Here is a 16264-nt window from a genome sequence, read left to right on the forward strand (position 1 = left end):
ACTGACTTCCTTTGTAAAGTGCTTTGAGATGTACTGATTAAAAGTGCTATAGAAGATCAAGGTGATACCTGTAAGACCACCTCCTCAATCCCACTTATTTATGTGTGCCCATCCTCGGATTTTTCCAATAGGGGTGGTTTGGCATCCTGAAAATCTATCTCCTGCTTATACTTCAAAATACCCCATAGAACCCTTACACAGGGCACAGTGTATTTAAAGCACTGTACAGACAGTGACTAAACTCACAAGTATTATCCTCATTTTACAGATAGGGGAGAATAGGTAAATGGGTATTTATGCCATCTTAAGCTTTAGAAAACATAGCCCTCATGAGACTTGCTACAAATATAGACTGCAGGACAGTTGTATGAGAATGAACTAAATATAAAAGGACATGCATCTGGAAGAGTGCTAGGATGTGGTTTCTCACTTCAGGCACTGCCAGCAAAACATTTTAATTGAACATGCTGTGCTTGTTTGTGGGAAAAATGACTAAAGTGACACATTCACAAATTTAAGAAATAGCTTTTTGAGATTCACTTTACATTAAGAACCTTTTCATCATGAAAATAACTCCCCCCTCCCCTCCCCAACATACCTGGGTGTCTGCGATGCAACACTATCATGCTGGACCTCAGAATTATTTCTAGGTATCACCTTTAAGATTTAATATGGGAAGGTTACTTTAAAGAGCACTAAAGCAAAACAATGTAAATGGAGGGAAAATGTTTAGAGAAGGTTATGTAGTACTTTCTATTCAGTATTGCACCACTGGCCTTCATAATAACTGGGTAGAGTGCAGCAAAAGTGTTGTAATAAACTGTCAAAGTTTGACAGTTCAGCCTGATATTATAGGCTTCTAATTCAGTTATTTTCATTGGAAATTGCTACTGTATTAAAAAACAAAAACATAGGTGAAAGGCTATCTGTCTGCTGCTGTCTAGTAGTAGTATCTGCTACTGAGTTTGAACAGTGCTTAGTCCAGTGGGGCCCGATCCTTGGTTGATTCCTAAGTACTACAGTAATAAACATGATTAATCCTTAATATATGCTACTCCTAGTCTAGAGAATGAGAAATAGAGATGAAGATTGCCCTTAAAAGTTTGGTTTTCCTTGAATGACAGTCACAAAGAACTTCTTAAGAGAAAATGCTCAAACATTTCAGGCAATATAAGAAATAAAAGTATACTCTAATCACAACAAGCAGTTCTGATGACAAGAAGGAAAGGGAGTGGAGTGTGAGATTGAGACCAATGTTCTAGTCCCAGCTCTAACACTTGCTTAGGCCTTGTTCATATTCAGAGTTGCATGATTTAATTTTAATTAAATTTAAAAAGGGGTTCAAAACAGTGAGGCTATTTGATTCATTTTAAACCAGGATTCTATTAATGTTATCTTAACTCAATAAGGAGTCAAACAAAATCAGAATAAACCAGTTTAAGTTTACTTGAGTTTACCCATTAAACTGGTTTTGCACTAGTTCAACTAAATCAGTTTAAAATCACACATTTAATTCAATTGTTGCAATTTGTATAGAGGCAAGATCTCAGTGCCAACTTGGGCAACTCACTTTCTTTTCCTGAGGTCTGATCTACACTTGAAAATTAGATATGTCAGCGTTGCTCAGAGGTGTGAAAAATGTTGCATCTTGAGCACCGTAGTTAGGTCAACCTAAACCCCACTGTAGATGCAGCTGAGTCGATGGAAGTTTTCTTCTGAGAGGTGCATTAACTACTGTTAGTGTAGGAAGCATCTATGCTATGGCGCTACCATGGCACAGCTGCGGAGCTGTAGTGTAGACACATACCCTGAGTGTGTTTTCCTATCTTTTAAAAAGGGATAATTCTTTATCTCCCTCATGGTATGTCTACACTACAAATGGGATTGGTCCTGCTTTGAGCAGGGGGTTGGACTAGATGACCTCCTGAGGTCCCTTCCAACCCTGATCTTCTATGATTCTGATGCTACCGTGGCGCAGCTGCAGCGCGGGAACTGTGCCGCTGTATTGCTCTAGTGTAGACTTGCACAAAAGGACTTTCATTGGATACTCTGGGGAACTGGTTTAACAGCAGAAAATAATCCGCTGGTATCAGCTGCATTTCCACTGGGCTTGCTGGTTTAATTGTACTGGTGTATATGTATACTGGCAAACCTTTTCAAATATAGATATGTAGGCTGGTATTTTCAAAAGTACCCGGCGTTGCCTGGCCGCCTACTTTGAAAATCCGAACCCATGATATTGTGGAGTGCTTTGAGGTCCTGTATAAGTACTAAGTGACCAAATGATTTTCTTTTTCAAAGCACTTGAGACAGATTGACTTCTGAAGCATATCGGAAGGAGCAGCCATGCTTATGGAATATTGAGTTCTTTTCACTGATGCTCCTTTTCTTCGTTCAAGTGATACTTTTTAAAAAAAAGGATTTTAGGTAAATTAATAGGGACTAATTCTGCCTTTAGATGCTCATGCAGGGCTCCTATTATGGCCAACAGTACATGTACCAGGGGCATAATTAGGTTTTCAAATTATGCACAGTGTGTACATGTTACTGTCATAATAAAAAACCTCTGTTTGATATGGAAGTGGTTCCTCCCCCCTCCCCCCCAGTTGAAGAGCAGGAAACCTGTTTTATTTAAGGTTTCAGAGTAACAGCCGTGTTAGTCTGTATTCGCAAAAAGAAAAGGAGTACTTGTGGCACCTTAGAGACTAACCAATTTATTTGAGCATGAGCTTTCGTGAGCTACAGCTCACTTCATCGGATGCATACTGTGGAAATTGCAGAAGACAGTTATTATAATAATGTCTTCTGCAATTTCCACAGTATGCATCCGATGAAGTGAGCTGTAGCTCACGAAAGCTCATGCTCAAATAAATTGGTTAGTCTCTAAGGTGCCACAAGTATTCCTTTTCTTTTTGTTTTATTTAAACTTCTCCAGTGTTGACCTCTTGCTGTTTTCTAGTGTAAAGAACACTGGAACTATAGAGGAATATTATCACTGATGGATGTACGTGACATTTTAAATTGTATGCTTTACATGTCTGCAGAGATCAGTTGATCCTTGATAGGATAATTTTGAAATCTGAAGCTATGCAACTGTAGCTTCTAATATTCTTTAAAACTTGGCAAAATAATATTAAATTAAACAAACTGTATTGATATAACTTTGACTTGAACCTACAAGTTGATATGTTCTAAAATGGTCTAAATGCCATTCTTGCTGTGATTAAGAAGGTATTACGACCTGTGGGCTGCAGTTGCTTACTGCTTTGAGGCCCTAGCAATAGCTACTCCCATTAGGGAAAGGGCTGTCTCTTTTTCGGTCTCTGTTTGTACAGTGCCTAGCACAGTAGGTTTCTTGGCTGCAGCTAGGACTCTTAGGCACTACAATAATACACACAAATAATAGTGCTGATAACAGACATTGCTTCGGCTTTAAATCTGAATCTCTTTTTGCTTGGGTGAGTATGTTTGAGCAATACATGGAGTGTGGAATCCAGTATCCTAAGAACTGGTACTGAGAGACTTCAGTAGGGCTGGTTGGAAAATTTTCCAGCAAAACAGTTTTTTGATGCAAAATTGTATCTTCAACAAATTATTTTTGCAAAATATATTTGTTTTTCCTCGGAAAATACTATCAAAATAATTTGGCTGGAAAACTTTAGATTTTGTCTGAAAACTCAAATTTGTGTGGAACATTTCAATGAAAATAAGAGTTTTGTTTTTCATCCGATTTCTGCAGGAAAGAATTTGGATCACTTCTAGCTGTGTGTTAATACACTTACACACGTTAAAACCTAGTTATGAAAGTGGCATTGGATGTTAATGGTACTTGCTGTCAGTTGTGGACTGCATCTTTATTTTTGATACTTGTAGTTTAGACAACATTAAAGAGATAATGTTTCAGTATGAAATAACGTGCATTCATGTTGTTGAAAGGATTCCAAATATCTTACAAACTTCATAAATACAACTTCACCATAGAAATGCAGCGAGGCCAACAAACAGCACGTAGCATGCTCCCCAAGAATGGGGGAAGGGGAAATTTGAACTGGGCGAATAGAACCCTTTCCTCTTTCAAAAAGTGCTATGGGATCTTCAATTATATACAGAGCAGACAGGACCTTTGGTTCCCGAGACTCCTCCAAAACGTCTTTACATCTGACGACTCTTTAATAGTGTGTATGTATCTACTCCTATGAAGTCTTATAAAAGACAAAATGCCTGTTCAGCTTTACAATTTTTTTCCAAAGGAAATGAAATTGGACTTGTGCCCTTCTTTTCCTTTATTATAAGCATGTGGGATTTTTTCCTCTTCTCTCCCCCCCCGTTCCCCAGCCTGTATTTTACCTTTTAGAAATATCAGGATCTTAAGTCTGGCGGGCTGGAGGACTGGAAGGCAATGTTAGGGTTGTCTGCACCGGGAAGTTTTACAAGTTAAAATGATATAGTTATACCAGTATGATCCCTTATGAGGACACTTATTCCGGTGGGAGAATGACTTTTTTCAGTTTAGTTTAAATCCAAGTGATAAGCGAAACTGAAAAAGGCCCTCTTATGCTTGAATAAGAGTGTGCATACAGGATGTTAAACGGGGTGGAGTTATATTGGTATTAATTCACACCTTAAGTGGTACCAATATCTTTCCTGTGTAGAAAACGCTTTGTGTTGTGTGATTTGTGTGTGTAGTGAGATTTCTGCACTTTAACCTGAAGGCACAGGGAATTGACTTTATTAACAAGCAGATTTTCTAACTGTGTTTACAGGGCATTTGAATTATAGATAACAAAAATGTCCTATAGTCCTGGTCTCCTTGCAGTTTTTGTACCAGTATAACTGTCTGTTAGGGCTGTGGATTTCTTTTTTCCCCCCTCCCCCCCATAAAGTACAACCTCAAGTGTGGACCCAGTTATACTGGTATAAATGTGCTTTTATTGGTATATAATTGGTATATATTCTTCTTCCCATATGGGAATATGCTCTACTGGTAGATATATAAATTTATACTGGTGGAACTAGGTTCGCACTAGGTGTGTATTTTTTTTTTTTAAAACTGATTGAATTATACTGATATGGTTAAAAAGGTATGACTCTTGTGTATAGACAAGCCCATAAACATTTGCAAGAAAAAAAATCTACGAGAGAGACTAAACTTGCCATTCGTGGTATTTCTAAGGCTATACGTATGCTACAGACTTCTGCTGGCACAGCTATGTCGGTCAGGGCCGTGAAGAGGTGTGATCCCGAACTAACAGAACTGCTGTTGGCAGAAGCCCCACGCGTAGACAGTTACACGAGCAAAACTATACTTTTACCACAATATATTGTTTTGTTTAGAGGTTGCAGAATAATCTATACGAGTAGCAGCACAGCCTGGCCAGTGTAAACTGTGTGCACACTTTGCTGGTATAGTATACTGGTGTAGCTACACCAGCAAAGCACTCCTCGTATAGACATGGCCTGAGTTGAAAAGTTAAGGGAAATATGAGTGGGGGAAATGAGAATCTCGAAGAACAGGATAGTGAAACCAGTAGTTTCGTTAATTTATGCAGTGTCTGTATACACCCGCTCCTGGAGTCCGTGCAACACTCAAAGGTTTTCACAGGGTGAGGTGTTGCTGTTGCATCTGGATCATGACTTTAGACTGGTGGGGCTGAGTTCTGGAGACTTAGCAGCATTGGCTTCCTAGCTTCTGGATTAGGAAGTTGACTTTTCTCTACCTCTGTGGTAAATTAGCTGCAAAATGGCAGTGGGAGACCACAAAGGATAAGAGCTCCAGTTGGTGTGCAGAAGAAGTGCAATTCCCCTGTGGAAGATGGCTGCCCTCCCTTTCTTCTTGTGGCTTTCTTCTTGAACCAGGAGATTTTATTTGGAGTTAACGGCCATAGTTAGTTCATCCCATCCATTTGAAATACCAAGGAATGTGATTAAAAATAACTTCTGTTTTGAATTTCAATGCCATTGAAGCAGAATGAAGTAAATTACTAAATTGATTGTGTTGTTTTGCCCCACAAGTGAGTTCTCTGGTGTGTGCAGCATAATTACGGAGGTACTTATTTGCACTGTTGGGGCTGTTACACTCTTGATTCCCATCCACACTGGCATTCCACCAGTTGAGAATGGAACAGTGGCAGATGATGTGATGGGAAGCATTGCTTGGAGCAAGCATGATCCAAATGTAACCATCTGTGGTGAGTTAGGAGCATTTTTGTGTGTGGCGCTATGGCATGTTACAGAGCATACAAAGAGGACCACATGGTGGTTAGTAGGTCAAACTTCACTGCTTAGCCAATTATTTGGTTTCTGGTTTCCTTTGTTAGTTTTTACTCCTTAGGTATTTTGTGGCTGCTGCCATCCCTGGAAAGTTCAAGGATTTTCACATCTGAGGCCATGTCTACACTAGCACTTATGTCGGCAAAACTTCTGTTGCTCAGGGGTGTGAAAAACCACCCCCCTGAGCAACACAGGTTTTGCTGGCATAAGCGCTCATGTACACAGCACTGTGTTGGCAGGAGACACTCTGCCGCTGAGGTAGCTACCACCACTCGTTGAGCTGGTTTTATGATGTTGACAGGAATGCTCTCTCATGTCAGCATAAAACGGCGAGCGATCTTACAGTGGCACAGCTATATTTTAAGCTTGTAAGTGTAGACATGGCCTGAATCTGAGGGTTTGGCTACACTTGGGAGTTACAGTGCAATAAAGGAGCCCTGGGCGCCCTAGCTCGCTACCCGTTCACGCTGGCGAGGCACGTAGAGCGCTCTGTCTCCGTGGCTACAGTGCTGCTGGTACTCCACCTCTGCGAGTGGAATAATGTTTGCTGCACCACTGCTGGAGTGCTGCGGCGCCAGTGTGGACGCCCTGGTCCGTTATTGCATTGTGATCGGGCTCCAGAAGTATCCCACAATGCCTGTTGTAGCCACTCTGGTCATCACTTTGAACTCTACTGCCCTGCCCTCAGGTGACCAACCGTTAGACCTGCCCTTTAAATTCTCTGGGAATTTTGAAAATCCCCTTCCTGTTCGCTCAGCCAGGCGTGGAGTGCTCTCAGCGCATCTTTCCAGGTGACCATGCCTCCACGCGCCAGGCAATCCCCAGTATGGAGCAATGACGAGATGCTGGACCTCATCAGTGTTTGGGGGGAGGAAGCTGTCCAGTCCCAGTCGCGCTCCAGCATAGGAATTATGATACCTTCGGGCAGATATCAAGGGCCATGCTGGAAAGGGGCCATGATTGGGACACGCTGCAGTGCAGGGTTAAAGTGAAGGAGCTGCGGAATGCCTACCGCAAAGGCTAAGAGGCAAACAGCCGCTCCAGTGCTGCCCCTGCGACCTGCAGTTTTTACGAAGAGCTGGATGTGATACTTGGGGGCGATCCCACCTCCATGCCGAATACCACCATAGACACCTCAGAGGCCAGTGGAACAAGGGAGGAGGAGGAGCAGCAAAGTGGGAGTGAGGGTGCTCCAAGCAGAGGAATACACCCCGGAATCCCTAGATGCACGCAGCCAGGAGCTGCTCTCAAGCCAGGAGGAAGGTAGCCAGTCGCGGCGGCCAGTGCTTGGGGAAGGACAAACACCAGAGGAGGTTTCCGGTAAGTGGCTTTTATTTTGGGAAGGAAGTTATTTGATGCGGGCTCTTGGGGCAAGGAGGGTTAGGGCCTCATGCATGCGTAGATGTGGAATAGGGCGTTGAGGTGCTCTCTCACATCGTGGCAATTGGCCTCAGTGATCTCTTCAAAGGTCTCAGCCAGAACTTGGACAATGCGCTTGTGCAAGTTTTTCGGGAGAGCCACTGCGGTCCTTGTCCCAGTCAGGCTAACTTGTCCGTGCCACTGTGCCGTGATGGGGGGGGACCATTGCCACACACAGGCAAGCTGCATATGGGCCAGGGTGGAAGCCGCATTGCAGTAGAAGACCCTCCCTTGCTTCCCTGGTCACCTTCAGCAGCGAGATATCTTCCAGGACGAACTCCTGTGGAAAATATGGGGACAGTGTTCAGTATAGGGGCCCCCTGCCGCTGTTGGCTCTTCTCAAGGCACAGAAACCCAGAGGACAGTACAGCTGTGAAACAATTAGTCACGCTTGACCCTGTGCTTACTCACCATTTTGGGACTCCCGTGGGTTATGTGCGCTCGCTTTGGGACAGGCAAATTATGCTATTGTGTAGACTGTGCTTGGCCTTGAATACGGGGGAATCATTGCTCTGTCTGGTGTGAACAATGCTGCCTCTGTTAAGTGTAGCATTTTGCCTTTACAGATGCAACCTTGAGATCTCAGCCGTCCGTGTTATCAACGGCCGAGAGGCTGCAAAGAATCAGGAAGAGGACACGTAGAAGCAAAGAGGACATGCTGCATGAAGTCATGCAGCATTCAACTAATGAAAATAAAAAGGTGCAGGAATGGTGGGAGTGAAAGGAGGGTCCGCCAGCAGAATGCGGATCGCTGGCACCAAAGCACAGAACGGCTGATAAGCATCATGGAATGCCAAGTGGACTCGACCCAGGCACTCGTAGCCATGCAGGCGGAGCTCTACGGTGCCTACCCCCCCCCACCCCCCCGCAGCCCTTGTCCCAAAACTTACCTTTGTGCAACCATGTCACCTCCAAACCACTTTCCCCAATATCCGGATTCTTGCCTCGAACACCTGTAGCTTCACCACCCAGCCCTGAAAACTACGATCCTTACCCACTGCCCTCAATCCCCATCACTATGCAGTGAAGCCATCCTGAAGTGAAGCACGCATTGCACAGCACTCCAGACAGGACATACACAAATCTGTGATTGTACTGTTCCGTTCCCCACCCCATCTCACCTCCTTGCCCTTTGTGTTTCCCAAGCAGTTGTGTTGTGTTTCTTTTTAATAAATTGATTTTTTGGCTTTGAAAACATTCTTTATTATTGCATAACGTAAAAGAAACCGTAGCCCAGGAAAAAAGGCACTGCAAGTCAGTGTATCATACGTAGCAAACACAGATTCCTACCACACTTCACTCCAGTGCAGGGCACTACACCAGACATTACTGTTGGCTTTCAGCCTCAAATTGCTCCCTCAAGGCATCCCTAATCCTTGCAGCCCCATGCTGGGCCCCTCTAATAGCCCTCGTCTCTGGCTGTTCAAATTCAGCCTCCAGGTTTTGAACCTCCAGTTCCATGCCTGAGTGAATCTTTCACCTTTCCCTTCACAAATGTTATGGAGGGTACAGCATGCAGATATAACCGCGGGGAATCGGCCAGGTCCAGCTTCCCATACAGAGAGCATCAGCGACCCTTTAAACGGCCAAAAGCACACTCCATAGTCATTCTGCACCAGCTCAGCTTGTTGTTGAACCACTCCTTGCTGCTGTCAAGGCTCCCTGTGTAGGGTTTCATGAGCCACGGCATCAAAGGGTAAGTGGGGTCTCCAAGGATCACAATGGGCATTTCGACTTCCCCTACGGTGATCTTCTGGTCTGGGAAAAAAGTCCCGGCTTGCAGCTTCCTGAAATGGCCAGTGTTATGAAAGATGAGTGTGTCATGCACCTTTCCGGGCCACCATGCATTAATGACAATGAAACGCCCACGGTGATCCACAAGTACCTGGAGAACCATAGAGAAATATCCCTTCCGATTAATGTACTCGGAGGCTACGTGGGCTGGTGCCAGAATTGCAATGTGTGTCCCATCTATCGCCCTTCTGCAGTTAGGGAAACCCATTTGTGCAAAGCCAGCCATAATGTCATGCACGTTACCCGGAGTCACGGTTCTTCTGAGCAGGATGCGATCAATGGCCCTGCAAACTTGCATTAACAGGATTCCAGTGGTCGACTTCCCCACTCCAAACTGGTTAACGACCGATTGGTAGCTGTCTGGAGTTGCCAGATTGCAATAGCCACTGGCTCCTCCACTGTCAGGGCAGCTCTCAATCTCGTGTCCTTGCGCCGCAGGGTGGGGGCGAGCTCAGCACACAGTCCCATGAAAGTGGCTTTTCGCATTGGAAAGTTCTGCAGCCACTGCTAGTCATCCCAGACTTGCCTGACGATGTGATCCCACCACTCAGGGCTTGTTTCCTGAGCCCAAAAGCGGCATTCCACGGTGGTGAGCATGTCCGTGAATGCTACAAGCAAACTCGTGTCGTTTGCGTTACTCGAGTCGATATCGTCGGAGTCTTCGCTGTCTCTTTGGATCTTAAGGAATAACTCGACTGCCAAATGTGACGTGCTGGCAAGACTCGCCAGCATATTCCTCAGCAGTTCGGGCTCCATTCCCGCAGACTGAAAGGGAAGACAGCGCACAGTACAAAAACTGTTGAAAGATGGTGCCAATTGTGGATGGAATCAAAGGGAATGCTGGGATGCAAAGCGATGCATCACGGGGTGTTGGGACAGGACCCAGAATGCACTGCACTCCCCGCCCCCTTCCCACAAGCCACAGTGCCAGAATGGGAAGAGGTGCTCTGTGGGATAGCTGCCCACAATGCACCACGCCCAATGCCACTGCAAGTGCCACAAATATGGCCATACCAGTGCGCTTGCAGCTGTCAGTGTGGACAGACTGCAGCACTTTCCCTGCTGCGCTGTATAAAGGTGGGTTTAACACACAGCACTCTACATCTGCAAGTGTAGCCATGCCCTGAGACTACTGATCCCAGACAGCTTGACTCTTCACAGTTACAGCCTTAAGTTCTGACATTCTAAAAATAAACCCTTCCTGACAGTCTAGAGAGCATAGTTTCTTTCATATCTGTGCCTGAGTCAGTAGGTTAACAGATGTTTGCCCTTCCTTATCTCTGTCCCCTTTCATTGTCCTTTCAGATTCCTGTTCAAACCGGTACCTAATTAACATATTACCTGTGGGTGTGCAGGTTGCAGGGCATGTGGATTTGCTCCCACAGTAGTTGTCCTTTACCACATGCTGAAATTGGTTTTTAAAAGTAAGACTTGATGTTATGAAGCCAAATTTAAAACTGGGTGTGTATAATAGGAAACCTACGTATCCCCAAATTTGGCTGTGAGAAATACAGATTTAGATTGTGTGTATAACCTCCATATCACTGAGAGAGAATTCAGAAATCAGGAAAAGTCTGTTAGCTGTGTGTGTGCATATACAGGCGATACGGACTAAATAATATAGATACTATATGTATAAATGATCGCTATGTCACAAATGCATTCTATCGTGCGTCTTTGATCACTCTGCCTGCAGTCTGCCCTTCGACAACTTTTAAAATTTCAAACGTCCCCCATTTTTTTTTTTTTTTTTTTACCATTTGCATTTAAATGTTTCCTCTTTTCCTCAAATGTGGAATTTCCTACCCACAAGCCCTTCAAAAATTATCCTGTCTGAGGCCCAGGATGGAAAATTCAGACCTTGGAGGCTCAGTGCTTGCTTTTTGCTCAGGAAAGTCATTTTAATTTAAAAAAAAAAAAAAAAAAAGTTATGACTCTTAGGGTTATTTTTAGAGGTTTCTCTGTCTCCTTCTGAGCCCTTTACAGTTGAACTCTTGATAACTATGGCTCTGGGCTTTGCAGGATGGATACAATAAGATACTTAGAACCTCCCATAATTTTCCTAAAACAGACTTTTCTGTAACATGTGGCACATGCAGAAGGGTTTTATTGGCACTCATATGGAATGAGACCTGGAGAACTCACTTGTGGCTTTACCTAAGTAATATGGTATTCCAAACACATGCCAGAAGAATCTTTGTGTCACACAATCCTGTGTGTGTATTTGTAACACAATGGACAATTTCAATGGCTTTATAGTGGTAGAAAGGCCTCAATGTAGCTGGTATATGGTGTTGTCAGTTTTTATCACTAATATCCATTCTTATTGTTGATTATTTTAAAAAGCCATTTGCTGATCTAGAATCCTATTCCACATATGGAGATGTAAGCATGTGCCAGATGCTCAGTGGTTGAAATCAACTGTTATGTAACTTTCATTCAAACACCCACCTCGCACTAATCCCCAAGGGTATTGACTGTAACATTTCTTATTTTCAAGAAGTGAAGGTGACATAAGTGGAAGGGTGGTTTTTTTAAAAACCTTTTAGTGGTCTGTGGAAACTCAAGACAACCTATTTTCTTAAGTATAAGAAGCTTTGTTGTCTCTCAAGAAATGTACATTTTGAATATATTAACTGCGCTGGGTGGCAATTAAGGACTCCTGCCTCTCTGTAACTCCTAATCTACTTTAGAAGGTTGAGTCCTGTAATCTTTGGGGATTGATATGAATGGTGTTCTCCAGATGTCTGTCTGAAACTGCTTCTCTTCTCTCTCTTTTCCCCCTCCCCTTTAATTTCAGGACAAACACCATGATGCTGCTCATGAAATCATTGAGACAATTCGGTAAGTGTTCAATGCAGAATTGGACAGAACCTTTTCTTCCATGTTGGTATTACTGTATGTCTCAAATTAGACATTGGGTGTGGGGGAGGGGAACAAATACAAGGGAAGATAGCAATCTAATTATGCTGTAGCAGAACTAAACCTGGACACTAATCAGATTTGCATTACAGCTCTGTAAATTCACGCGATGCAGTAACTTCTTCTCCCCATGCCCCCAGTTTAATCTTAGTCTGAAACAAATTGTTCTAGTCTGCGGTTGTTCTAAATGAAATTGTACAACAGTATCAAATTGTATGTTTGTTTTTTATAATGAGGATTTTAAAATTCAGTCTTTGGAAGCATAAGGCTCGGAACTTAAACAAACAAGCGAAACCACCACCACCACTATCTACGGTCTCGTCTTAGGTTCTGGCCCAATTTAAGCTTACGCTGTTCACTTTTATTTCTTAAAATAGTCCACTGTGGCTACAACTGGGCAGTGCCACTGGCACTCAGAAGGGTCAGGAGTGCTGCCTGCCTGAGCACAGTGGAGCTGCATCAGTGGGAGGGTGTGGCTGAAATACTACTGGAAAGAAGGCCGAGTGTAAGAGGGTTGAATGTTTTCAGGCACCACTACAGCCACACACAGTTTGTGACACAGCAATAATTCATACACACTGTGGTTTTGGCAGCCTTGAGAAAAAGTTGCTGAGCAGAAACACTCCCTAATATGACTGGGTTTTTTGTTTATCCACAACAGAGAGTCCGATTTTAAAATTGTTTTCAAGCATACTTCCCCAGCGTTTGTGGGTAGAAAATAATGTTATCCATGTTAAGGGACCGTGGTTTAGCCTTGTTCCTTGACATTTCTTTTTTTAAATCCACAAAGGCCTTGTCTGAAACTTTTTCAGCCATTGCTGACAGCAGTTCAGCGGTAGTAACATTAGTAAGGTTGGGAGCCCTAGCTCTCTGGCTCTTGACATCTGTTTTCAGTAGCACATCAGTTTGACTTGCTCTGAGCAGGTTTAACTGCTACGCTACTGAAAGTGGCGGCTGGAGTAGCAGTCATCTGCACTCGGACTTTCTGTGTGCACACCAGCCAATGGCAAGAAGAGTCATTGCTAGAACACAGTTGGGCCACAATCATGTTTCACAGCTTTATTATAAAAATGGGGATTTCTGTAGTGCATACAGAGCCTTAACATACGTTTGTAACTATCATTCTTACCCGTATACCAAATTAACCACAGTGCATACTTATTGCTTATGCTAGTAAACTGTCCTATGGAGGTGTGAGGTGGGAGGATATAGAGCTGACCACTGGCTTGAAAAGTTGTGATATGAACAGTTGTTTGCTGCACACTGGCCTAGTTTGCGGGGAAAAAAATTGTAGAGATGAAAAAAAAGTGAGGTTTTAAGGAGGTGAGTCTTCATTAGAAGAATAGAAAGAAATGTAGTTCACAGATACTTACCATTATGCCTTTTTGTAAGGTGCTGAATGTCCTAAAGAGCAATGAGAAGAGGAATATTAGTGATTTAAGATTAAGTCATTTGGATACTAAATGCGCATCTCTCACATTGGCTGTTTGGGACATTTTGTACACTTTTAGCCTATTCAAAATAAAATCAGGTCACCTTTCAGCATAGTAAAGTGAGAAAAGTGATTTTACTGAAATGGCACTTTTAATCAACAGATCTGCTTCCTGTACACATGCAATCATGTCTTATGACTTTGTCTAAAATGTGGTTCTTTTTTGTTGCGTATTTTTGCTACTATCAATTCCACTGCAAAGTCAACACAGAGATGGGGGGAGAGAGACTGGAATCTTTATCAGTAAATCTATTAACGTAGGGTATGTCTACACATACAGCTGCAGTGCATGTGGTGAAGACGCTCTCTGCCGACGGAAGAACTCTCCCATCATCATAGAAAACCCCCCTCCGTGAGCAGTATAAGTTATGTCGGCGGGAAAACCTCGCCCACTGACTTAGTGCTGTGCACACGAAAGCTTATGTCCGTCTAACTTATGTCGCTTGAGGGGTGGAATATTCACACCCCGAAGTGACATAAGTGTTGCTGACACAAGCTGTAGTGTAGACATAGCCTAAGTGTCAGTTGCATACTCTTTTAGCCAGGGTGATCCACGAGCCAGAAAGAACTCATCTTGACTGTCAGATCCCTGGTTGTCATGATGGCAGTTTCAGAAACGTTCTTTCTAGTAAGCTGACCAAATTGGATACCAAAGTGGAAATGATAAACATGGAACCCCACAGAACCATTGTTGGAGTCCTTATAGGGCCACAAGGCATAGAGGTGTTGCTCTTTTGAAAAAAACAAAACAAATGCTATATAGTATTCGAGGAATCAATCTGTCCATAATATCAAGACCTAAGGGAAAGAAAATGCGGTTCCCAATGGTATTCTATAGAGCACTCTGTATTTTGGGTGATGCTTCGGATCACTGTTTCTCAGTTTGATGATTAGAAAGGAAAGGGTGTGAAACCCCTTTTCCTGATGTGGCTTCCCCGGCCCTTTACAAAGACTTTGTCGCTCCAGTGACTTGCCATCCAGATTGTGGCCCTCATTGTTAATTATTTTCAAAGACAACTTAAAAACTAACTTTTTCACATTTGAAATGAAATGCAGAACTCTGTGTTTCTTTTGCCAGATTTAACTTGTTAGATATCCTGGCAGTGGTCGTCAGTTTTCCATTTCTAATAGGAGCAGAATACAGGGCTGTATTAATCCTGAAAAAAACACATGCCTTTAAGAAAACAAATAACAAAAACATCAAAACAACTATCAAGTCTATTTCAAGCTGGGCCACTTAAGTGGAAATACAGTACACTGCACTGGTAGAGGGAGAAAGCGCCCTCTCACATCAACTCTTTGAAGGTTTCATTTGTGCTGAGGACTGCTGTGCGTTTTCAGACATCAGGTTGCAGAAGATGACTTGCATCTACATGTGGCAAGATAGACAAGTAGCTTTGTCTAAGGAAGTGGTTGTTCATAACTTATTAAAAAAATAAATGCATTTCAGAATGATTGTTTCTCTGCTTCACATTTCCCATTAGATTAGCATTAGCTGTGGCTTTTATTTTTACATCAGCTAAGTATATTTGTCACTTCATTGTGAAGTCAAAATGGAGTTCATGCCTATTCAAGAGCTTTATAGTTCTGCCAGTGGTAGTGGGCACTTAACTTCATATTCACTCTTGTGTTGAATAAGAACTCTTCCAGCCCCATAATTAGCATTTTGTGATGTCTACTTCGCTTCTCACAATATTGCAGTCTTTCATGCTTCTGTAACACTGTCTTTAATTTTTAGGAACGTCTGTCTAGAATCCAGGCGGATTGCTGCTTCAGTAAAAATAAAAACTGCCTCGTTAAACACTAATGTAAAAGATTTGGGGGTCTATTGTATTCTGATTCTTGTCTCATTGCAGGTGGGTCTGTGAAGAAATCCCAGATCTCAAGCTTGCTATGGAAAATTATGTTTTAATTGACTATGATACAAAAAGGTGAGAGGAACTCCCCCTTCCCCAGAAGGGCAGGCCTAAATGGCTTGTTGTGAATTGGTCTAAGAATAACTAATTACAGACACTGCAAACTGAGCTGAAGTTTTCTTTTAGAACTGGCTTCAGACTCTACAAAGTTATTTTGGTAGGAAATGTGTAACAGGAGTATTGGCAACGGCTGCTGGATTTAAGGACATAATTGGAAACTTCACATAGCAGAAAGCTGAGCTGGTGTACGTTGGAATTACTCACCCTGAAACAATGATCTGTATCTGTGCTGTTGGGCTAAAGCCAGCATTCGGAATCTGAATGACATTGAAGTTTCTGCTTTTGTAGTAACTAAGAATTCGTGTTGGAAAACACTATGCCAGAGCTGCCCGTGGCACCACTGATTTTTCTCTCCATGTTTGTGGAAGGTTAACTTTCCCCACTCCTCTCC

General features: G+C 43.0%; 2 protein-coding genes across 18 annotated transcripts in view; one reads left to right on the forward strand and one right to left on the reverse strand.

Moving 5' to 3' along the window:
• DOT1L (DOT1 like histone lysine methyltransferase) overlaps positions 1-16264 on the forward strand; it is a 125934-nt gene that overhangs the window by 34881 nt on the left and 74789 nt on the right. For all 16 annotated transcript variants that reach the window (XM_043535915.1, XM_037885593.2, XM_037885597.2 and 13 more), the window contains exons 2-3: positions 12284-12327; positions 15754-15828. In XM_043535915.1, coding sequence (XP_043391850.1) covers positions 15791-15828 — 38 coding nt within the window. In that variant the 5' untranslated portion in view covers positions 12284-12327; positions 15754-15790. The remainder of the gene's footprint in view (positions 1-12283; positions 12328-15753; positions 15829-16264) is intronic.
• PLEKHJ1 (pleckstrin homology domain containing J1) overlaps positions 10097-16264 on the reverse strand; it is a 93760-nt gene continuing 87592 nt past the window's right edge. The window contains exons 7-8 of one of the 2 annotated variants that reach the window (XM_043535918.1): positions 13779-13809; positions 10097-10248 (exon numbers count right to left, since the gene is read on the reverse strand). In XM_043535918.1, coding sequence (XP_043391853.1) covers positions 10163-10248; positions 13779-13809 — 117 coding nt within the window. In that variant the 3' untranslated portion in view covers positions 10097-10162. Of the gene's footprint in view, positions 10249-13560; positions 13674-13778; positions 13810-16264 lie in introns of those variants that run through there. The other variant, XM_043535917.1, reaches the window with a different exon arrangement.

The sequence above is a fragment of the Chelonia mydas genome, chromosome 25, assembly GCF_015237465.2.
Source record: "Chelonia mydas isolate rCheMyd1 chromosome 25, rCheMyd1.pri.v2, whole genome shotgun sequence".
Taxonomy (NCBI): domain Eukaryota; kingdom Metazoa; phylum Chordata; order Testudines; family Cheloniidae; genus Chelonia; species Chelonia mydas.